General features: G+C 45.9%; 5 protein-coding genes across 8 annotated transcripts; all 5 read left to right on the forward strand.

The window, feature by feature from the left end:
* The first annotated feature begins 21 nt into the window (after positions 1–21).
* On the forward strand, positions 22–3,733 carry E1B28_003848 (uncharacterized protein). Of its 3 annotated transcripts, none has more exons than XM_043148284.1 (9): positions 22–517; positions 565–984; positions 1,037–1,433; positions 1,491–1,775; positions 1,833–2,018; positions 2,076–2,144; positions 2,201–2,395; positions 2,452–2,755; positions 2,810–3,733. In XM_043148284.1, the coding sequence occupies exons 3-9, from the start codon at positions 1,218–1,220 to the stop codon at positions 3,457–3,459; spliced, it is 1,905 nt and encodes a 634-aa protein (XP_043012876.1). In that variant the 5' UTR covers positions 22–517; positions 565–984; positions 1,037–1,217; the 3' UTR covers positions 3,460–3,733. The 3 variants fall into 3 exon arrangements, with proteins under 3 accessions (XP_043012876.1, XP_043012877.1, XP_043012875.1); XM_043148283.1 differs by lacking the exons at positions 22–517; positions 565–984 and having other exon boundaries at positions 1,037–1,220; positions 1,285–1,427; positions 2,810–3,304; positions 3,364–3,733; XM_043148285.1 differs by having other exon boundaries at positions 332–984; positions 1,037–1,438; positions 1,495–1,775; positions 2,452–3,733.
* A 371-nt stretch (positions 3,734–4,104) lies between these two features.
* E1B28_003849 (uncharacterized protein) lies at positions 4,105–7,076 on the forward strand. The gene is made up of 9 exons (XM_043148286.1): positions 4,105–4,383; positions 4,452–4,718; positions 4,782–5,066; positions 5,124–5,309; positions 5,364–5,432; positions 5,489–5,683; positions 5,750–6,062; positions 6,126–6,143; positions 6,195–7,076. Exons 1-9 carry the CDS (start codon positions 4,378–4,380, stop codon positions 6,773–6,775), a joined length of 1,920 nt encoding a protein of 639 aa, XP_043012878.1. The 5' UTR covers positions 4,105–4,377; the 3' UTR covers positions 6,776–7,076.
* Positions 7,077–8,485: 1,409 nt separating this feature from the next.
* Positions 8,486–8,806, forward strand: E1B28_003850 (uncharacterized protein; the record flags this gene model as incomplete). Its single annotated transcript, XM_043148287.1, has 1 exon — positions 8,486–8,806. The coding sequence occupies one exon, from the start codon at positions 8,486–8,488 to the stop codon at positions 8,804–8,806; it is 321 nt and encodes a 106-aa protein (XP_043012879.1).
* Positions 8,807–9,421: 615 nt separating this feature from the next.
* E1B28_003851 (uncharacterized protein) lies at positions 9,422–12,457 on the forward strand. 2 transcript variants are annotated; one of them, XM_043148289.1, is made up of 15 exons: positions 9,422–9,585; positions 9,708–9,871; positions 9,929–9,954; positions 10,005–10,077; positions 10,133–10,177; positions 10,239–10,505; positions 10,566–10,593; positions 10,649–10,705; positions 10,766–10,950; positions 11,027–11,209; positions 11,269–11,290; positions 11,350–11,436; positions 11,499–11,586; positions 11,641–11,776; positions 11,834–12,457. In XM_043148289.1, the coding sequence occupies exons 1-15, from the start codon at positions 9,491–9,493 to the stop codon at positions 12,124–12,126; spliced, it is 1,749 nt and encodes a 582-aa protein (XP_043012881.1). In that variant the 5' UTR covers positions 9,422–9,490; the 3' UTR covers positions 12,127–12,457. The 2 variants fall into 2 exon arrangements, with proteins under 2 accessions (XP_043012881.1, XP_043012880.1); XM_043148288.1 differs by having other exon boundaries at positions 9,422–9,871.
* Positions 12,458–12,799: 342 nt separating this feature from the next.
* Positions 12,800–14,440, forward strand: E1B28_003852 (uncharacterized protein; the record flags this gene model as incomplete). Its single annotated transcript, XM_043148290.1, has 11 exons — positions 12,800–12,818; positions 12,858–12,887; positions 12,938–13,059; positions 13,113–13,141; positions 13,202–13,320; positions 13,372–13,491; positions 13,549–13,575; positions 13,631–13,669; positions 13,725–13,824; positions 13,892–13,976; positions 14,037–14,440. The coding sequence occupies 11 exons, from the start codon at positions 12,800–12,802 to the stop codon at positions 14,337–14,339; spliced, it is 993 nt and encodes a 330-aa protein (XP_043012882.1). The 3' UTR covers positions 14,340–14,440.
* Positions 14,441–22,526: the final 8,086 nt, after the last annotated feature.

Below are 22,526 nucleotides of genomic sequence, written 5' to 3' on the forward strand. Positions count from 1 at the left end.
CACCACGTGATGCTGGCAATTCTGTTCCGCCAACTAGCTAGTCTAGCTCACAGTTACTCCACCTCCGTGCAGCGAATTACAATTTCTCAGTCTGACCTGGTCAAAACGTTCATCGAACAGCTATCGCTTCAAATTACTTGCACGTTGTACCTCTCCATTTCCTAACCATTCACCAACGCCCCTTTCGGCGGTGGCCAGTCACCTGCATACCGCTGTACCGGCCCAACACCTCCAAGCAAACCTTCGTCGTGCATGGCGTTCACTCGATTCATCTTCCGGTGCCAATTAGTAGATGCGGCCTCACCTTCCGAGTGCGCGTCTATGTAGATTCTTCCTCAGGTAACGCAGCATCAAGCCATGCTCGCTAATCAACAGCCGTCGACCCACTGCTATGGGCCTCCTACAAAAGGCACTTGATTGCGAGGTAGTCATTCGCCTTCTCATCGTTTCCGAGTTGCTACTGGGAGATCCGGCGCAGACATTGGTGAACGAGCATGCCAGTCACGTTTGAAGCAAGGTGGGAGATTGTCTGTGAAGAATCACCACTCTGATGTCCCATTCTAGATTATGGTTTATCCTGGACACCTCCCGATCCTTCCATCTGTGGCTTTATGAATAAGTTTCTTCGGGACAAGTAGTCTATTCTCGCCTGTCACCACCAGACGGGTTCGTTGTTCAGGAAAGCTCGTGTATTCTTTCCATCATCACCATCACCATCATCTACCCTAATCAGTTGTATCTTTTTGTTTCCTTACAGATTTGTAACCTCAAGATTAATCCCGTCTACTATTACTGTATATTTCAACTCCCTACGCATCTTGACTTGCATGGGTTCCCCTAAACGATTGGCGATTCCACTTGGTCCGCCGGACACCTCGTACATTTCTATTTTACGTCTCGATCTCCCTGGGTTCGCGACAACGGTCAGTTGGCGCCTCAAGTTCAAGAGTTGTCGCCTAGGTGTTATGGACATACAGTATAAATGTATGTGCGTTCGCTCCGGTATCGTGGGCGAGACTCCCTCAAACCGCCCTAGTACACAGAAAGCAGAAATACATGCAGGCAGTCTCTATGCCTTTAACGCGGAGGATAAAGCCGAAGTCAATCTGCTGATGCACCTGCCCTCCGTCAGATTAGGTTACATTGCTTGTCACATTTCAGGAAGATGAACATGATGGTAGTACTGGTCACTGACGCATGATGGTCGAGGGGCAGAAATGGTGACGACGCCCGGCTCGTCACCCATATTACTTCACACTCCCTCAACCACGTTCATGTCTACAGGTTTTCAGCGCGAGTCGCTGAGTGATAAGTTACAGCAAGAGCTCAGCACTCTCGAAAACATTATAGAAGACCAAACAAAGAGGGAACTCCTTCTCCAACCAAGAGGAGATGAAGCTCAATTCATGCTCGATTTACTCCAACTGGTGATTGTAAAGTGGTTGTTTCAGACTCATATTCAACTCCTGATTTTCAAACCTGACTTTCAGCTAGCCGATCTCCCAGGTCCAACCTCTCCTCGATCTCATATCTTAAAGATCATGTCTCGCCTCTCAAAGAACTCACGACGCTTCCCACAGTGTCTCGTCATTCGAAACATCAAGCTTCTTGGGAAGCATCCTTTTGGCTGCGGAGCATTTGGCGACGTCTGGAGAGGAATAATCGGCGACTCAGCCACGGGTCAAATTGATTGTGCAGTCAAAATCGTCAGGAGGGCTTACTTCAGCCAGGCTGCCACTGGTCAAGATGATCACAATTACGAAACAGTTCTCAATGTGGGTCCTGCCTTTTGGTCTGTTTGGAGAAAGTCGAACTGAATGAACCACTCGCAGGACCATGTCCGAGAAGCGATCATTTGGAGGCAGCTCAAACATCCCAATGTGCTACCTTTCCTCGGGATATATTATCTGGATGGTAACAGAGAGGACGTGTGCCTTGTATCTCCCTACATGGTTAACGGAAACCTTGCTCAGTTCCTGAGAAAAACCGATCCAGACAAGGTGCACAGTCATATCCTGGTCAGTCATACTGTTAGCCTTGAGTTTGGTTGTTGAAACTCAAACATTTATTTGTAGATATCTGACATCGCTTTAGGATTGGAATACTTACACGACAAGGACATTGTTCACGGCGACCTGAAAGAGGTAAGTCTTTCAAGTCATTGTCCATTCTCATATGCAAATTCAGGTGAAATTCACAGCTCAATATCCTCGTTACGGAAAGCTATCGAGCGTGCATCTGTGATTTTGGTCTATCACACTTAGGTGTCACTCTCGGGCTCCCGCCCTCGACGTATCGGGGAGGTACATTGGGCTATATGGCCCCAGAGGTTCTATTTGGGAGTTTGAGCTCGAAGCAAAGCGATGTATATTCCTACGGGTCTCTGTGCCATAGGGTGAGTCGCGCTTGAGCTTGATTGTTGACTTTATTCAATACTGATCCGCTCACCAGATGTTAAGCAAGGTGTACGACCTCCCCAACAATGTAGTCCGAGTCATGGGGGAAAATCTTGCATCTCAACCGCGACCTGTGAACTTACCAAATGATAAAGATCACCTGTGGTCCCTTCTGCAAGATTGTTGGAAACATGAGCCTTCAACGCGACCAACTACAAGTGACATCGTCCGGCGTGTTACCACCTCGGTTCCTGCATCGGACTGGGATGAATCGTTGTACTCGCACATATGTCGCAACATCGACCTTCTATCGCTTGTAAGGGCGCTCGAATCCCGATGTCGATCTTCACGTCAGATAAGTCAGTCAATTCCTTTTCAGTCGTTTGTTCCCATTCGACGAAATTGTTTATTAGCATTACCATCGACGGAAACGTTAACCGGTCTTGTTAGAAAGATATCGGTTGGCTCAACGTTTGGCAGTGGTCACGCTCCGAACACTGATCTCCTGTGCCACCCACCGGTCAGTCCATCGCCAAAGGTCACCAAGAACGGCCCAAGACACCCAAGAGAAGAGAGGGATCAGCGTAGCGAAGAAATGGGTGGCGAGGGAAATCAGGCTCTTAGCTTGTGCATTGGCAACGACCACCATCTCGTCTCACCCTCACCCGCAGACATTCATTCAAATACTGTTCACGAGTGGAGGTTTTTTGTCTCTCCTAGTCGGACTGACATTATCCGGGAGGTGCACATCTCACTCCACCCAACGTTCCGAAAGAGTTACATCATTCTCGAAGAGCCGCCATACTCCATCACTCGTGTGGGGTGGGGCACTTTCACTATCGAGGTCAAGGTTTTCTTGAAATCAGGATTTTCTTGGGTTTCCAAGGACGCGTTGAATTTGCCAAAAGGCGAGACGAAATGTATTTTGCCTCTCAAGTGGGAACTGAATTTTGACGGAGGGAGCCAGACGACGTATGTGCTGGAAGTCAAGAATCAAACAATACACCACAAATGGCTACTTTCTACCCGCCTTTCTTCACTCGCCTCGCGGATCCGAATATAAATATAATCCGAATTTCGTCCCAAAACCCAAACCAACCCAGCAACCTCTTCACCCGCGGCTAAGGGTCCTGGTGAATCAAAGTTATACATGATGATGCTTGACTAACGCTTGATGTATGGGTTTGTACGGGAAAGAAGGCGAGGACAAATCAACGAAGCACAAATAATTTATCCCTAATATTTCAAAAAATCCATGTAACGATTCTTGACCGAGTGAGATGAAAGTCAATTCGAGGGTTGTTGTAATGGATCATAAGTACCATTCTAACCCCGGCCGTCGTCATTCCGCGTTTACGCCAGATGGACGAAAACGAAGAGGTAGAATGAAAGAGCGTTTTGTAGTGCTCTGCATCGCAGTAGAAACATGTAAAAATGCACTATCTTTTATTCCCGGGGTCCTATATCTACAGTCACTCCAGGCAAAACCGATTCCGAGTCCACCGTCGACTCGTGCGGAAGCCATCCAGTGGGGACTAAAGCTAACTTAGTCTCTGAGTCATTTGCATGGGAGACGTCTGCATCTAAGAATGAGAAAACATGCGAATCGAGTCATGAGGGTTCTGTAAATTTGGGGTTTCTGTCTGCTCAATCTGGCCTGTGGACGTCACGAACTTGAGCGCCTATTTCCATCTTCAGCACCATCATGATCGCGGCGTTGAAGCAATTCTCAACCGAAAACTTGAAGCGGACTCCAACGAGATCGTCTCACGAGGCAGCCTGGATGCTTTTCTCTGTACATTGAAATTAACTTCTCGACCTCCCTGGCTTCGCAACAACTGATCGCCTAGGAGTTGTGGACACAGTACAACTTGTGTGCCTAAGATGAGAATACAAGCTGCAAGCTGTATCGTGAGCGAGAATCAACGGGAGGATTACTCATTTTCCATCAAACCATCCTGTGCACAGAAAGCAGAAATACATGCAGGCAGGTCTCTTTGTTTTTGAACGCGGAGAACAGCCGAAAATTTGCTGATGCACCTGCCCCTCCGTTAGATTAGGTTACATTGCTTGTCACATTTCAGAATGATGAACATGATGGTAGTACTGGTCACTGATTGTCGACGCCCTTGTCACCCATTTGCTTCACAATCCCTTCAACCGCGTTATATGTCTACCAGTATCCAGCGCGAGTCCCTGAGTAATGGGTTACAGCAAGAACTCAGCGCTCTCGAAAACATCATAGAAGACGAAACGAAGAGGGAACTCCTTCTCCAATCAAGAGGAGATGAAGCCCAATTCATGCTCGATTTACTCCAACTGGTGATTGCAAAGCGGTTGTTTCAGACTCATATTCAACTCCTGATTTTCAAACCTAACTTTCAGCTAGCCGATCTCCCAGGTCCAACCTCTCCTCGATCTCATATCTTAAAGATCATGTCCCGCCTCTCAAAGAACTCACGACGCTTCCCACAGTGTCTCGTCATTCGAAACATCAAGCTTCTTGGGAAGCATCCTTTCGGCTGCGGAGCATTTGGTGACGTCTGGAGAGGAATAATCGGCGACTCGGCCACGGGTCAAATTGATTGTGCAGTCAAAATCGTCAGGAGGGCCTACTTCAGCCAGGCCACCGCTGGCCAAGATGATCATAATCACGGAAAAGTCCTCAATGTGCGTCTGGCATCTTAGTCTTTTTGGAGAAAGTCGAACTGAATGAGCCACTCGCAGGACCATGTCCGAGAAGCGATCATCTGGAGGCAGCTCAAACATCCCAATGTGTTACCTTTCCTCGGGATATATTATCTGGATGGTAACAGAGAGGATGTGTGCCTTGTGTCTCCTTACATGGTTAACGGAAACCTTGCTCAGTTCTTAAGAAACACTGATCCAGACAAGGTGGTCAGTCATATCCTGGTCAGTCGTACTGTTGAGTCACGACTTTGTTGAAACTCAAACATCTATTTGTAGATATCCGACATCGCGTTAGGACTGGAATACCTACACGACAAAGACATTGTTCACGGCGATCTGAAAGAGGCAAGTCTTTCAAGCCATTGTTTATTCTCATATGCAAATTCAGGTGAAATTCACAGCTCAATATCCTCGTCACAGAAAGCTATCGAGCGTGCATCTGTGATTTTGGTCTGTCTCGCTTGGTTGTCACGCTCGGGCTCCCACCCTCGACGTATCGGGGAGGTACATTGGGGTATATGGCCCCAGAGGTTCTACTTGGGAGTTCGAGTTCAAAGCCAAGCGATATATATTCCTACGGATCTCTGTGCCACAGGGTGAGTTTTACTTGCTTGTTACAGTAATTTATTGACTTTAGTTGATACTACACATCCACTCACCAGATTTTGATTAAGGTATACGACCTCCCCAACAATTTGGTCCGAGGTATTGGGGGAGATCTGGCATTTCATCAACGACCTACGAATTTACCGAAGGATGAAGATCACCTGTGGTCCCTTGTGCAGGATTGTTGGAAACAAGAACCTTCTACTAGACCAACTGCAGGGGATATCATCCGGCGTGTGACCACCGCGAATGAAACAATGACCACGCCGAATTGGCATGAATCACTACATTCAATCATAAGCAACAACGTCGACCTTCTGTCGCTTATAAGAGTCCTTGAATCTCGAAGCCGATCTCGGCGCCAGATAAGTGAGCTACCGTCTCTTCAAGTTCCCCACTTCATCGATCAGCACTCATTGATGGAACCATTAGCAGGAGTTAGCACCTCAAGTGAGCCAGGCTCAACATTCGATGGTGATCACGTTCCTAACACTGATCTAGTCCCCCTTGCCCCGGTCTCTCACTTTCCGCAAGTCACTGAGAGAGGCGGTCTAAGGCTTACAACCAGAGGCTTAAGAGAAAGGCATAGCGAAAGTCGGAGGCGTACCGAAGGATCGTTAATAAGTGATCAGGTAATCCAGACTCTCACTTTGGATATTGGCAATCATCACAGCATCGTCTCACCGGATGACGATGGTCCACCTGAAAATATCCACGAGTGGACGTTCTTTGTCACGCCGAGTCCGACGGATCTTATTGAGGAGATGCATATCTTCCTGGACCCTACGTTTGATGAGGATCATATCATTCTCCGACGCCCGCCGTACTCCATCACTTGTGTAGGGTGGGACACCTTCACCATCGAGGTCAGGGTTTTCCTGAAGTCAGGATATTCCTGGGTTTCTGAAAACGCGTTGGATTCGCCCGATGGTAATGTTAAATGCATTTTACCGCTCGAATGGGCGCTGGATTTCGAGGAAGGGAGTGATGTGGTTCGGATGTTTGAGGTCAAGAGAAACACACCGACTCAACGGCGACCCTTCCGTCGCGAATCCATCACTGCCTACGAAGCATGTCCTTGACTCAGTGATGCGTACCAGCAATGATAAGGATAAAGTGTACGAGCGAGTTTTGAATACTTTTCCCCCCAAATCAACCTTCGCCTCCTGATCCGCCCTCGTTAGCATACTTCGCTAGTTTCTCACCTGCCCAGTGGATTTTCATAGGACCCGAATTCTAACTTTTCACCAGCGGCTATGATTCCTGGCGAATTATGACGCTTTAATCTTGACGCAGTGTTCGTCAGAGAAGGCGAGGACAAAACAACGAACCACGAATAGTGTATTCCTATTATTATTTCATGCGACGATCGCTTTACTACAGAACACCAAATCCATGTTGCACCGAAGTGCGAGGAATCGAATTGGGTTTTCTTGGGTTCCCGCACCATGAGTTCTTGTTCATGTGGAGTGCGACTACTACTAGGCATGCAGATACAAATCTACCAAATGATCCGAAACAAAGTACAGACTGAGTAACTGAAACATGTAACTACTTACTGCGACTGTCGAGGTGTGGCCGTGCCTGACCGGTTAGTTGTCGGAAGACAGCGTTAATGTCGAATGCACATCGAGCAGGTATATTCAAGAAAAGCAGGCACTGTATCGTAGATAACTCGTTTCAGTCCTCGAATCAAGCGTCAACAGCTGATAAACACTGCACCTCTTCATCGAGCCAGCAATAGATAGCATACCGCCAAAATCATGCGACAAACAAAAATTGCCCAAGGTTAATGTTGCAGATAGTTGCAGGGTTTAGAATAATCGAGTTGTTGGCCGAGCGAGATGGAAGTCGAACTGAGGGTTGTTACAACGCCATAGACACATTGTAGTACGTATCTAGCCCCGGCGTTCAGTCGCGCTTTATCTAGTTTCTCCACCAATATTGATTCGGGCCAGACGGACGAGAACGATTGAGTAGAATGAAAGGACGCTTTTTAGATCGCGCTTTAGCTCCGTATCACAGTAGAACTATGCAATACACACCATCTTTCGTTCCCGGGGTCCTATCCTTCGAGTCCTTATTTACAGTCACTCCATACTGAACCGATTCCACTGTGCAGAAATCATGTCTGGGGACTAAAAGTCGAAGATCCTCCGAGTCATTTGCGTGGAGACATCGGCATTCGAGAATGAGAGAATTGAGGTATGAGGGTTTTGAAAAACCTCGACTGGGTTTCTTCCTGTCTGCGCGTTGTGATGAATTCAAAATTGAGCTTGAGCGCCTATTTCCATTTACATCATCGCACTTCTCTGTTCAACCGAAATCCTCAAGGCTGAAGCGGACACAGACGAGATTGTCTCATGAGACAGCCAGGACGTTCGTCTCGTATGGGGCCACCGGTTTGGATGTCAAAAGACAATTTCTAGAGCCTTGAGGAGTTGGCCATGAACTGCATTCGCATTCAACAAACCTGGGCTTCATCTGCATATGTTAGTAGTGCTTTTTCCGAAAATTTACATCCATAGACTGATATTCGCCGCCTCATCTACTCCAACAACATCTTCTCATTGCTTCATCGTTATCAGTGTGCAGGGCAATCGGTTTGCGATAAAAGTCGTCGGCAACCTTGACAAGCTGGCCGGGAGTTTGGTGATATCTTGGTCGCTCATTTACCTTCCGTTTCATATTGATCAAAGCTATTACCATCCCACCTTCAGACCGTCCCCACGGCCAACACCCAAAACTTCTGACCGAATCCTTGGAATTGGGTACACGACAGGCAAACATGGATGATACCGTCGGCACCGTCGAGGGAGGTGTCAGTCAGCGTTGCCAACGTTATAACAAAGCAGCCGTCCAACCCAGGTCATATTGAAGCAGTTCATTCGGCTACCATCCTCATCGTCGTGTATCAAAATAACAACAACTGCAATTTGGAGCCTTCAAACGTCGGACCGAAACTTCGAGAGTGGACGACAGAGGCTGGAGACCCCAACCTTCCTTCTCTTGAGCAACGTTTCCGACGTTCGCATTCAGTGATAGTCTCATGTCGCTGGTTTAGGAATACGGCACGAATATTAGCTGCTGAAAGGAAAGATTGGATAAATTAGTCGATTATGATTGAGACGATGTGTTTTGGGAATGAGATTTGGACCGGAAGTGGACGTGGAGTTTTTTGCGGACGAGTTGGTATCAATGGGCAAACTATGCAGGTCTACAGAAATCGATGCATTTGGGTTGAACGGGAACCGCCTTCCTCCATTCATCCTGCAGTACCCCAAAGCGAATGACCTCCAAGATGACTACGGCCCTCCTTGAAGCCTGGCGTATGTGGCCACTCAGACCGTTCAGAAAACCTGCGGCTCTTGATCGTTCTCAATATAGGCTCCTTTTGCTTTTACTTTCCCCCCTTCTTTTCGTTTTCGGTCAATCTTCGGTACGTTCCAGTCCAAACGCCATGGTTTTTATATATATACGTACGAATGTTTACGGTAAATGTGCATGCGTCGCTCGTGCTCGGTCTAGAGGATCGGCTCCCGTCTCAAAGAGGTAGTGGAAGGCTCCGCGATTGCTAGAATGCAACGGCTAGTCGGCAGACCCGAAAGAAGTTGACTTCCATTTTCGTGATGATTTCCATGTGGACGTCATGACAGCAAGAAGTCTGTTCGGCTAGCCATACATTGAGTCATTCATGTTATGTAAAATTGAAATGACCGCCATTGCAGCGAAATAGCAGGAAGCCTCCCAAACCCGCGAGGGGACTCGTAGTACTATCAAGCAAGTCCACAGTCAAGATGAGTGAATCCTGGCCCATGTCGATGAACGCAAGCCTCCCATTGATTGAATTACGTTCGGAAGACCACGAGGCTCATAGGTACCCAGATCAAATGTTCGTATGGGATGCCTTTTAAAGCTCCATTGGATCTCCGAAGTCTTGTATAAAAACACGGAGTATCCCATAACTTCGGGCTGCCCCAATCTTTTCGAGATGTTGACCATGGTCTTCGCTAGACTTGTCCCGCTCACTCTCTTACTGGCGAATATCGTCTCTGCACGACTCCCAGACGGTCGTTTGAACGCCAACTTCAGACCCCCTCCCACTATTCCTGTTATTCAAGCCCCTGGGAACTCAGGTCCAGTAACTGGTCGCGATGGGTCCGAGCTTCCTCCCTATAGTACGCGTGCTGCACGTTTCCTTTGAGTCTGAGTGCTTGCTTACTACGCCTTTACAGACACTACTTACTTCTTCGATCAATTGGTCAGTGTCAAGCCGTAAGGAACTCATTGTCAGAACTAATATTTTGCCAGATCGACCACAACAATCCTTCCCTCGGAACCTTCAAACAGCGTTTCTGGCACACTTATGAGTTCTTCGAGCCTGGTTAGTTTTAACTCCTTATCGTGGACGTAGACCATCTGCAATCCCTCATCTCCAGGTGGCCCAATTATCCTCATGACGCCTGGCGAAGCCAATGCGCAACGTGAGTCCTAGTTATTTTGATGCGTTCCAATTCAATCCCCTGATCTTGTTCCCACTGTCAGCTTACACCCGCTATCTTACCAACGCAACTATCAATGGTTTAATTGCTCAACAACAGAACGGTTCTGTCATCATCCTTGAACATCGTTTCTATGGACTCAGTAACCCCTTACCTGAACTGACGGGAAAGAACCTCGCGGTTCATACCCTTCAACAAGCTATTGACGATTTGGAGTACTTTGCTAAAAATGTAAAGCTTCCCATGCCCAACGGTGACAATTTAGGTCCGGACAAGGCACCGTGGATTTTGACTGGAGGAAGTTACTCAGGTGAGTGTTCAGTGGTAAACATTTCTTCTCATCAGAATATCTAATTTCGGATGTTGAAAGGTGCTCTGACTGGGTGGACGATGGTCAAGTAAGCGTTCCGCTCTGTTCCATTCTTCCGATCTTCTCACACCGAATGTTGTCAGCAAACCCGGACTTTTTTGGGCCGGATATTCCTCATCCGGTGTCGTTGAGACCATCTTGTATGTCATAGGCCGTCTATTTCAATACTGCAGTCGATCGTCTAATTGAATTCTTTTCAGTGATTTCTGGGGATACTTCGAACCCATCCGCCAAAACATGCCCCAGAACTGTTCCGCCGATGTCGAGGCAGCCATTGCCCACATCGATCAGGTGTTTTCTGGCAAGGACCAAAATGCTATCCAAAAATTGAAGGATAACTTTGGTTTGGGCGAAATTCAGCATCTGGATGACGCTGCTGGCGCACGTAAGTCCCAACTGCAAGTAAAGGTTTGTTGGCGGAAGTATATTGACGACACCGTCTTTTTCTCTCTTTGTTCCAGTCCGAAACAACCTTTGGGATTGGCAAAGCCTACAGCCTACTTCGGGTTCTGGAACGACGTTCACCAGGTTTTGTGATGCGCTTGAGGTCAAGGATGGAAAGAGCGCTCCGCCGGCTGGATGGGGTGCTGATCATGCCGTTGAGGCTTGGGGAGCATTTTGGAGGAATACATATCTCAAACAATGTGAGCTGCTCGGTTCCTTGCAGTACAAACCTAACACTGAATGTTTTTGACCTTCTTAGTGTGCGGGAACTCTGACATCGTGTAGGTTGTTTCTCTCTTTCTTCGTCTACAGGACGTGAACAGGACTTCTTTTTTTATAGTGATTGTTTGGGCACATACGACGCCAACTCGACGTTCTATACCGATACGAGTATTGACAATGCAGGACGTTCATGGTTCTGGATCGTGTGGGTATTCTCATGCATGTTTCTCTTCTACCGTTCGCCGGACTGAACCTTTTCGCCAACAGATGCAACCAGGTAGGGTACCTGCAAGACGGTCCTCCTAAAGGCCAGCCGGCCGTAGTAACGAGGCTTGTTCAACCTTCCTCCGATATCGTAAGTCAACAGTTAATTTACTTCAGGAAAGCTCAAGATTTTACTCCCGTCTAGCGACAATGCCAATCGATGTTCCCCGACGTTTTCGCGAATACTCCTCCGGACATGGAAGGCGGCGTCAAAAGGACAAATCAGGAGTTCCACGGATGGGATCTCCAAGTCGATAAGTTGTTCTTCGCTAATGGTATACGTACGTTACTCGTTCTTTTCTCTTTCTCTTCTGAGTTCACTTACTCTTCCGAACCAGGCGATCCATGGCGCGAAGCTACCGTAGCTGCACAAGGCGCTAACAGACACAGCACACCCAGACAGATCCTTGGTCTCAGCGACGGTTTCCACTGTTCAGATCTTTCCACCGCTACAGGCCAGGTTGATGGTACTGTTCGTGACGTACAGAAGAAGGCGCTGGAGGCATTTAAGGGCTGGCTTGCTGAATGGCCACAGAAGAAGAGAGAGGAGATTGAGAGGAGGGAGACCGTGTCCACTGGAACCCCGAGAAGAGTCCATAGTTGGGATAGGGAACCAGCTGTGATGATCTAATTGAGTGTGAAATACCAACGCCACTCAGACACCACCGAAGCCTATATCGTACAGATGAGTGGTACTTTATAGTGTCAGAGTCATGATAAGTCACATGTCACCAGCTGCTCAGTATACAATGAACCTGTAAAATTGGACTTGAGCAAATACAAGAGGACGACGCGGGAATTGCCCCAATCACTACGCCACAACCGCAACCGATGAAGTCCGTAGGTGAAGTTACCCCAAATTCAAAGCTGGCATCACATCAACCAAACCAGGGTAAGTACTACCTACGGACGGCTCGCGCGCATCAAACTATCTTGAAGATATCCGAATTAACCATCCCCGGGCATATGTGGTTTCAATTTTGATTGTGGTGCATACTAGTGCAGGGTTTTGGCAGGCTTCAAGCACTTAGCTTGCACTTGGCGTGCTCAAACTATCGTTAACCATCATTTTGTAGCATCAAATCATCATTCAAATTCCATCGACCGTACTTATACGACTCCTGGGAAGTAGCGATCCATTACTGGAGATTAGTACCGTACTAATCATGTCTGCTCCAACTCTAGCCGAAGTGACTACCGCTGCTTTGCATCTGTGCGTTCCCTACTTCGATTCAGGAATGACATCCCCACCCTTATAACCCTCCAGGCAAGCCGGAAAATACTTCCAGATTGCGGCTTATGTGATGCTGTTGTATGACCATTGTAAGCGTCTTCTATCTGTGAAGTGAACCACTCTGACAGGCCGAGTCGTGGCGGCAGGCGTCACCTTCAGTGAAGAGGTTGACAATTGTTCTTCATACTATGCTTCTCACCACAGATAGTACTTACCGAATTGCTTTCCATCAGGTCGAACGAGTCTGGAAGCGCGATATTACTGGCGCAAGTATACTATTCCTTCTCAATCGATACCTTACACCATTACAATTTGCATTCATCATCGATGGTAAGCCTCTTTTTTTTTGAGTACTGGCAGTCCGGGGCTCAACGTTCGACCAGCGTTCCACAACCCCGGATGGTCGACAAACGTGAGTGTTATAAACTTGATGGTCTTTTTCGCTTTTATTTCTGACTTTCCAATATTCTAGCTGTACGATGCGTTTCTTATATGATCCCTCTGAAAACAACAAGCTCACGGTCTCTAGTTGCGATCGAATTGTTTCGTTCGAGGGCTACACTACAGTTGGTCTTGTCGCAGTTTGTGAACGTAGGTCACCGTATTTTTGACCCAGGCTGCAGCCGCCTCACTCGATTTCAGTTGTCATGATACTTCGTATTTTCGCATTATATGGCCGCAACTATTGGATCCTTGGCTTCCTTCTAGTGGTCTTGGCTGTCCAGATCATCATATCTTCTTATGGGCTTTCTTTTGGGACCCGTATGTCTTTTTGGATTTTGCTTTTTCCGAGATGCAGTCAAATTAAGAGTTGGTTAGGTGTCCCCCTCCCTCCTGGATTTGTCGGTACGTGGTCGCTGGTTTGTTGATTCAGTCACTGGCATACTGAACCTTCTGTCAGGTTGCATATTCACCGGTCCACCTAACAAATCTTTATTTCGTGAGAGATTTGGATGAAATTCCCTATACTTCAGCGTTTTAATGAATTTAATCAGCGGCGATTTGGTATGCCCCCGCCATAACAGATTTCATTATCTTCTGCCTCACCCTATATCGGACCATGAAATTCATCAGGAACTTAAGGTCAACCACTCCGTGAGCTTTACTCATGCATTTATCGATCTTTCATTCCTAATAAGCTGCCATTGAACTTTCAACTAAGGTTGATACATCAGTTCACCCGTGACGGTGTCCTATACTTCGCTGTCATTTTCTCGGCCAACATGATCAATGTTATAATATACCAGGTTTGGACTTTTGTTCCACAGTGTGCAAGTCCAGATAGGCTAATGGCAGATTTTATTAAGTTGGCTGTGGAGGACCTTAAAGCAATTGGTGCATCGTTCAGCCAAATGATCACCTCTGTCATGGTATCTCGGCTTGTGTTGAATCTCCGAGGTGTCGGGGAGCAACCAAGGCCGCGCCCTAATCTTCGTTCTGCTCAGCAGCCGAATGACATCATGACAAGAACCATAGGAAATCTAGGAGAGGAGTTCAGGACCTGGAAGGAGGACATTTCTTCAGGTTGGTCTCATTTGGCAACTTCTGGTGCCAGAACACTCGTAGAGGAGGGCAATGCACTTGAGATGCAGATATTGTCTGAGGAGTGACATTTTTTCAGTTTACATGCTTCCAACATCAGTAAAACAGCAACAGGTTTTTCGGGGCTTTTTTGAGCTTTTTTGTACTTGAACTTCTTTGTGGTTTTTTGAGGCCAACTTTTCTCAGGTTATGGGAGGTTTTCATTACTTATCTCCTTATTTTACTTGTGCAGAATGTGTGAAACAAGTTGGAGTGGACTTCATAAAAATAGCTAAGTCGTTTTGAAGTCCGAATATACTCTGCACATCACATGGTCTTGTTGGTGAGTCGCACGATTAAAAAAATTTCCCCCATTTATTTCTCTCTTCCTCCCCCTTCATCCATAATGTTCTAATAGGCCACTCGAAGTACTAGAAACCAACCCTCAAATTAGAGGTATGTGTCCTTCATTCCCTAATTATGTTTCTGACTTTTGTATTTAAGGTGGCCAGGCATTGTTAATATGTCTCGTCAACATCTCAGTCTCGCCATGCAAAACTTGAACAAAACATGAACTGTCTGGCTTATGAGTTGACTGTAGCAAGACTCACTGGAAGAATTTCAAGAGGAAGGTGTCCAAACTGGTATGTGTTCGAACTTCAACTCTCTTTGATGATTTTGGTACTAACTTTACACAAACAATACTCCGCTATCATAACCCATCCTGCCATCACTACTCGTTCTGTCATACCAACCACTGGGGCTGAACTGGGATCATGGGTTACTGTGCAATTGGCATCACCAAACTCACTACTCAGGTATGTATATCCTCGCCATCGTTATCAACTATACTAATTCTCATCTCTGATAGAATCCCCTTCCCGCAAGAAGGTGGCATGCAAGGTGGTGGACCCCGATACTTACCGTGATGACTCGTTATATTCTACTGGTACAAATTATTCTTAGTTATCTGTATACTAGAACAGAATTTTATATACCATGTTTTGACCAATCCCAATGTCTGATTGTACAGAAAGTGGAAAGGAGAAATTGAGAAAAGGGGGCCAAGGAGCCCTGGTTTTTTGTTTCCTCATCGTCCTTGACAAGCTTTTTCAAGGGAAGTGAACTTTTTCAAGTTATAGGACGTTCCTTGGAAAAGTACGTGTACTTATCTCCTTATCCTCCTTATCCTCCTTAAAAATCCACATAAGGAGGTTTGCTATTTTACTGATGAAGGGGGCCCACAAAATTGATTCCCTGACTGTGACCTGGGGGGGGTCTGTCGAGCAGGGCGGAATTTTTTTTTTAGACCCACCTACATCTGCAATTTGGCAAGGTCCAGTTGTGGATTCTGAGCCAATTCTGAGTTTCTGAAGGGTAATAAATATATATCTAAGAGTGGTTGTTGTAGTCAACTCTCTGGGACTGTTTGTAACCTTATTCCATACTCAAAAGCATCATGCATCAAGACTCATTGAACAGTCAATCACTGGAGTGATGCTGTGGTATTTCATTTCCAGGAAATCTTAGTTTAAAAAGGCTAACAGATATAATATTCTAGGCTCAGAAGATATAGACTCCAATGAAATACCAATACCAGAACCTGTCATCATTAATGGTTGGGTAGAGAGTGAGAAAAAAATGTGTAGTGTCATTCGCGAGTGATGAAAAAAATAGAAGAGGAGGGTCAGAGACACGTGTACTTACCATATATGGTGCATGGGAAGCTTACATAGAGAGGTGTTATATCCGTGCCGGATCCATTCCGGATCGACTCGATTACGGTCTGCTTCCATCCAGTCCCTACTCTATGACCAAGAATTGTTTGTAACAAAGACCAAGATGCTTTTACTTACTATCATTCCTATACTCCACACATTCACATTAATTACTCCACTATCTCTACTTGGCCGAGTGTCCATACGGTCTAGTAACTTTGCTTAATTCCTTAGTCTGTCCGACTCGGACTCCGATCAGATCTCATCTACTTTCACTCTATCTCCTTTAGTTATCTCGAGTACTATATAAGATGTACTTCTTAATAGCTAGTACTTCAGAATTTAACTCGACTCTGGTTATCTCATTGATCAGGTCTAAGACAGTTCGACTCAGGGAGCTGTTGTCCAATAACTTCGGCTACTGTCAAGACTCGTCACTCTCATCACTCTCTTCCTGTCCGAAACATTCTGATTACTTCCGATCACTTCTTCATTTCTTCTTTCTTTCTATCTATCGTTCTATTCATCGGATCCACTCAGGTCCGATCGATCTCTGCACATCCTTAACAGTAGTTAAATTCTTTTTCTTGAGTCAACATGTTGTCCAATCCAGACGACCATTGCGAACACCTTCCTGTTTTCGAAACTCTATTCCCCACACGTACTATTACAACTCAGGCCCATGTCGGGTCTGCTCTTTGTTTTTCTCATCTCAATATTCCCAAAACTCCCCAAAGGGTCAGCAGTGTTTATGCTTCTGATTCCGACAATCCCTACGACTCCCTACTCTCTCCCAGTAAACTCCAAGGAACCATCGATTGTTCACGATGCTCTTCTACCCAACGACCCTGACCATCTCCGATCCTCTCCGAATTACAAATGGAGGAAATAGGAGAAGAAACACCGAGGGTTGATAAAGGCAAAGGTAGAGCTGATGATGCTGATGATCCACCCGAAGATGGAGATGATCCTGACGAAGATCCATCACACCCTCCTGGTGGTGGTTCAGGTGATGGTGGTGGCCCTGGAGGTCCGGGAGGTTCTGGTGGTGGTGGTGGTGGTGACGGTGGTCCTCCAGGTGGTGGTGGTCCTCCAGCTGGCAGAACACTAGGCAGTGCTCCTTACCGAAACCCGTCTGATAATTTCTATTCTGCAGTCACCAGTTATCTTACCGTTCAGAATGCGTTGCTTCAACAGATGCTCCGCGAAAAAGCCAAACCCAAGAAGGGCATATGCCTGAAGGAACCCGAGACTTTCGACGGTTCCAATCCCCACAAACTCAAAAATTTCCTCACTGGTCTACAATTACAATTTAATCACTACCCTGACGTTTTCTCCTCTGATCCATCTGCAAAGGTCAATTACGGCCTCTCTTTCCTCCGAGGTACTGCTCTTGAATTTTTCGAACCTGAACTATTGGGTAGCGAATTTTCTGAACAGGATCTGCCAGCATGGATGGGTAGCTATAAAGCTTGGGTGGTAGAATTGCAGACAAACTTTGGCCAAGTGGACTCTGCCGGAGAAGCTTTGGACAAGTTGGATTTACTCACTATGAAGACTACTGACCGAATTGCTCGTTACATAGTGAAGTTCAACTCCCTTGCTGCTAGAGTTGGTTACAGTGATCCAGGACTCTGTCATTCCTTTTATTACGGACTTCCTGACCACATCAAGGATCAGGTCTCTGCACTTCCTGGAGGCCGTCCGGACCTTTACCATCTGCTTCGGGCCACCGTGAAAGCTGGTGACCAACACTATTGGCAACATGAGGCCGAAAAAACCCATGCTGCTCGTGGCCAATCCAACAATAATTCCTCCAACAAACCGAAACAATCTACTTCCTCTTCCACTTCTTTGACCAACTCCCAATCTCAACCCAAGCCGAAAGGCAAAGGACAACAATCCACTATGACTTTGAATGCCGTTGCTTCCAGATCGGATTCCACTGCTCCCCATCTTCCCTTCTTGGATAAGTTAGGAAAAGATGGAAAGCTGAATGCGGCTGAAAAGGCCTGCCGCTTGAAGGATGGGTTGTGTAGCTATTGTGGGGGTAAACATAAGGTTGATGATTGTCAAAAGAAGAAAACTAACCAAGCTGCGAAAGAGGCTAAGGCCCATGCAGCTAATGCTTCCACTTCGGAGCCAGCCAAGTCTGATGGAAAGTCGGAAAACTAGGCTGCGACTCCAAGACCTCGGCATGAGCTTGGAGTTGCACTGCACTAGATTGTGTCCAAATTGAGGTTACACTCAATGCAGCTGCACTCTCTTCTCCTAATTCTCTTTCTGTCCCTCTATACTCGAACACTCTTAGTTTCTCGGCCCTTATCGATTCCGGTTCTTCACATTGTTTCATTGATTCAAACTTTGTTACTAAGAACCATGTACCTACTGTACCTATATCTCCTATTTCTTTACATCTTCTTAATGGTTCCCTCGGTTCCGTTATTACTTCCTCTGTCTCTCTTCCTATGAAATTTCCTACAGGAGAAATCATATCAATTGACTTTTACGTCACTTCTCTAGATTCTACCTGCAACTTAGTTCTGGGATATAACTGGCTCAACTGCTACAATCCGTTGATTGACTGGTCTGAAGACAGTATCGCTTTCTGAACCGACGTGCATCCGAATCCGGCCGAACGTCCGAGTCCCTCTATCGAGGTCTTGGACTCTCCTTACACTCCTCCACTTGGCCTGAGTAAACGCCAACATGCAAAACTCCGCTACACATCCAGTTCTACTCCTTATCCTTTTGAGTCTATTTATTCTTACGCTAATGCGACTTAGTTGACTATGCTACAAGGTTCTTTTTAAACAGTGCTACGGAGCGATATTTATCATATTAAGAACTAGAGTGAGCCCGAATTGCTACTTAAAGCTAGTGCCACTAGTAGAATGTGCCATAGGCACAGCTAGACCAGTTAGAGAGAGCTGTAGATTGTGTCAGAAAACTGTATGACCGTTCGAAACCTGTAGAACACTATGAGCAGAGGACTTAAGCAGTAATTCACCAAGTTCTACTCTCTACATTCTATTATGCACTGGCATATCAAGGGATGGTACTATTAGAAAACTTGTAGTCTTCACAGAACCGTTCGTAGCAGAACTTAACGGAGTCAAAAAACCTTCATACTAGGAGTACCTACTTCTACAGGGGATTTAGTTGACAAGGAATTGGATATAGGACCACGCAGACTAGAAGAAATTTGATATGACTGTAGATCGAGTCCTGATCTGAGGAAAAGACAAAAAAGACATGATACAGATCACAGATCACAGATAGAGTACCTAGGAACCAGGCAGGGATGAACAACGGATCTCGGAGTCCATGCTGTTCATGTGCTACGGCAATTCAGAACTCTGGATCCATATGCTGGAACCACTTGGACACACAGAGTCCATATGATTTGATAACGTCGAAATGCAGGATAAGGTCCGTAGGCAGGAAATACCATATGGTACGCCTATGTAGGTCCATTCTACATGCTGAAACAAGAATGAAGAACGGTCCAGATTGGTCCAAAACATATGATTTGAATACAGAAAAGCTCTGTAGACAAGATTCTGCACATGTAATGGTCCCTAACAATAAGACTCCGCATGGATTCATAGCTACGGTGCATTATTTTTAGAGATGAAACAAGTAGAGATAGGATTACAAAACTAGTGTAGAAGTAGTATAAAAGCAGCTCATGTATCCGTAGATAAAGTAAGTACTACCCGTGCGTAGGAAAGTCCTGAGTGGGTTGCCCGTGAGTGACTGCTCTTGACACCAATAGAGAGATTTGCCCTGTCTTTGTGCAGTGAAACGATAAGATTTGATTTGAACTATATGAGACCGTTGAGGTCAAACTAGAGAACTATCCGTCTGTAGGCCGCCGAGGTCTTGATTACTGTTTCATGATCCGTCGAGGGTCTTAGCGTTTGTGTCTGCCAAGGACTTAGTTTTCGTGTCCGTTGAGGGCAATAGTCTCCAATCGTTTGAATTAGTCTTACTGTAGACGAAATTCACAGTCCCACTTAGTCCACTGGACAATAAACAGAGCCCCTACAAACCCTAGAATCCCTGTAGCTGTGGTGTTTTACACTTGCAGTTACACATTGATTTTATAAGACCTTCATACGATATTGAGACTGTGATCTTGTGTGTAACCTTTGCCAAGCAGTCCACCCTTGCAATCTTTCCTGGTGTGTAGAGTTATTGATAGACTTTACACGGAGGTTTACTAGTTTTTGGGTTGATTTGGTGTTAGTGCTACTCCCATAGCTCTGATATTAGGTTGACTCTTGAGTGGTATACTTCGCCCATTATCTGGTGACCACCGCAGGGGGTGGAAACAAGATTACATTCAGTATCGAATGAAATATTGTGAAATTTCGGTAGTGTTAGCCCTACGACAAGAACTACAAAAACAACCAAAACCAAAAGAACTTCTCTCCGAAAGATTAGTTCACAGCGACGTAATACTCACACTTCACTAGCGGCTGGCACACAAATCTTACAGACACATAGTCTTACGGCTTTAGCATCTAGTACCCCAGCTCAAGTACCGAGAGCTGGTCAGTCTTCTCGATTTACACACAATTCTATGCAAGGAAGAGAAGCTACCCAAGTTATCCCAAATGATTTAAGAAACCCCAGTTTCTCTTTTGACAGAAGTCTGAGAGAAGCTTTCCGAGATACAAGATCTACGCAAGGTCCTAGAAACCAAGCCTTAGAAACCCCATACGAAACCCCAGAGATTTTAACTGAGGATATTGAACCGTTTTCTTCACCGTTATCATCTCTACCCTCCGAATACAATTCAGACTTCGACCTACGGGAAGAAGAGTTTTATTCTTTTGAACTAAACCCGAGTTTATTTCTTGAGAGACCGTTAACAAGTATGTCCCATATATCAAATGACCCAGCAGTGGCAGGTGTGCCAGATGAAGAAAGACCGATAAAGAAGTCCTGGATGGAATTCTCGAAAGGTGCTTTGAAAGAATTGGATAAAGATACATCGAAGCGAAGGCTCCCCACGTTCAACTGTCTAGATCCTGGAAATCTACGGGAATGGATGGCGGCTATCCTACAATATGGGAAAGTCAAGGGCTGGAAGTTAGATGAATCTTTTATCATTCTAGCTATGATTCAAATGGAGTTCAAGACCTCTCAACTCCTGGCACATCATTTGCCATCTATGAAAGGCTATAGTTGGGCTGCATTTGAGAAAGAGATGTTTGATTCATTCCCGTCGATTAGGGATTTAGAAATAGGAGCATTGGAGAATTTAGACCTATTAAAGGCTAGGTTCTCTGGTATAGGAGAGGAACAGCTACAAAAGCTTACTTCGTTTGACATGGAGTTTGAGTTTGAAGCAGACAAACTTGCAGGAAGCTTGTCAAATTGAGAGAAAGTACAGAAGTTTGCGGAATGTCTAGACCCGACATTCTGGCGAGAGATCAGAAAGAGGCTACGGGACCCTCACTACGTCCGAAACCTGCAGGCAGAAAAGCCCATAGAAGTAGATAGTGGGTGGGTGGCTTCCTGTCACGAATCATTCACTTTCCAAGGCATGTCCAGCCTCAAGAAATACCTGGAAATTAAATTTTTGGGGCATCCCAAGCATTACTGGCATCTAGTCATCTTTACACAAAGTTTCCACTGTTCTAATCAGAAATCCGATAGCTCCTGCAGGTTTCCACTGTTCTAATCAGAAGTCTGGTGGCTATTCACATGTTATTTTCTATTGGTTAAGCCCTATCCCCTTATAGATAGCTCAGTAGTATATAAACCCCCATGTATCTAGCTTTTTCCCCCAGCCTTGTAATTTTAAACCTTCTGTTTGTGTTTCTGTCTCTTGTGCTTTCTGCTTTTCCTCCTCTCTCTCCAGTTGAGCCATTGCTCCTGTCCAGTGTTCCCAAGTGTTCTAGTGCCCTCAGTATTTTTCCAGTGTGCTTCAAGCGCTTTTAAGTTCCCTCTCAGCATCCCTCAGTAAGTATTTACCTTTGAGTAAACCTTGTCGCCTCGGCGGTCCCCCTTTGTAGTGTTGTCTGTATTGTTTAGCTTGCCACATAAGCCTTAAAACCCCACTAGTTGGGTGCAGTGGTTCTAAGGTTGAACAGTTCGTTTCACTTCCCAGTTAGACCCTTTTGCTTTCTCCCAAGTTAGGGATATGGCTTTGACCATCAGTAATGAGTTAGTAGGAGATTGCTACGCACTTCAGGGCTTAGATCCTGTTAGCTATACGTTAGGAGTGAAAGCAGCGGTTCCCGTAGGAACCCCCTTGATCACTCGTGCAAAAATCGAGCCTACGGTAGCTCCATTGTCTTCGTACAAGAAGGAAATAGCTTCTGACAAGTTGACAATGAAACTTTTGGCCTCCGTAGACGCACAGAACACTCGAATGAATGAATTTGCACGTGCAGTTTCTGAGCTTTCGAAGAAGATGCCTGACTTCAGTCAGCCTAACTTCTACAAAAACATGCAGGCTATGGCGTACCATAACGGAAGCCAAGGGCAGAGTAGCAGTGGATCTAGGCCTTCAAACCAGATTACATCCAACTCTATGGCTGC

Source organism: Marasmius oreades, chromosome 2 (genome assembly GCF_018924745.1).
Source record: "Marasmius oreades isolate 03SP1 chromosome 2, whole genome shotgun sequence".
Classification (NCBI taxonomy): domain Eukaryota; kingdom Fungi; phylum Basidiomycota; class Agaricomycetes; order Agaricales; family Marasmiaceae; genus Marasmius; species Marasmius oreades.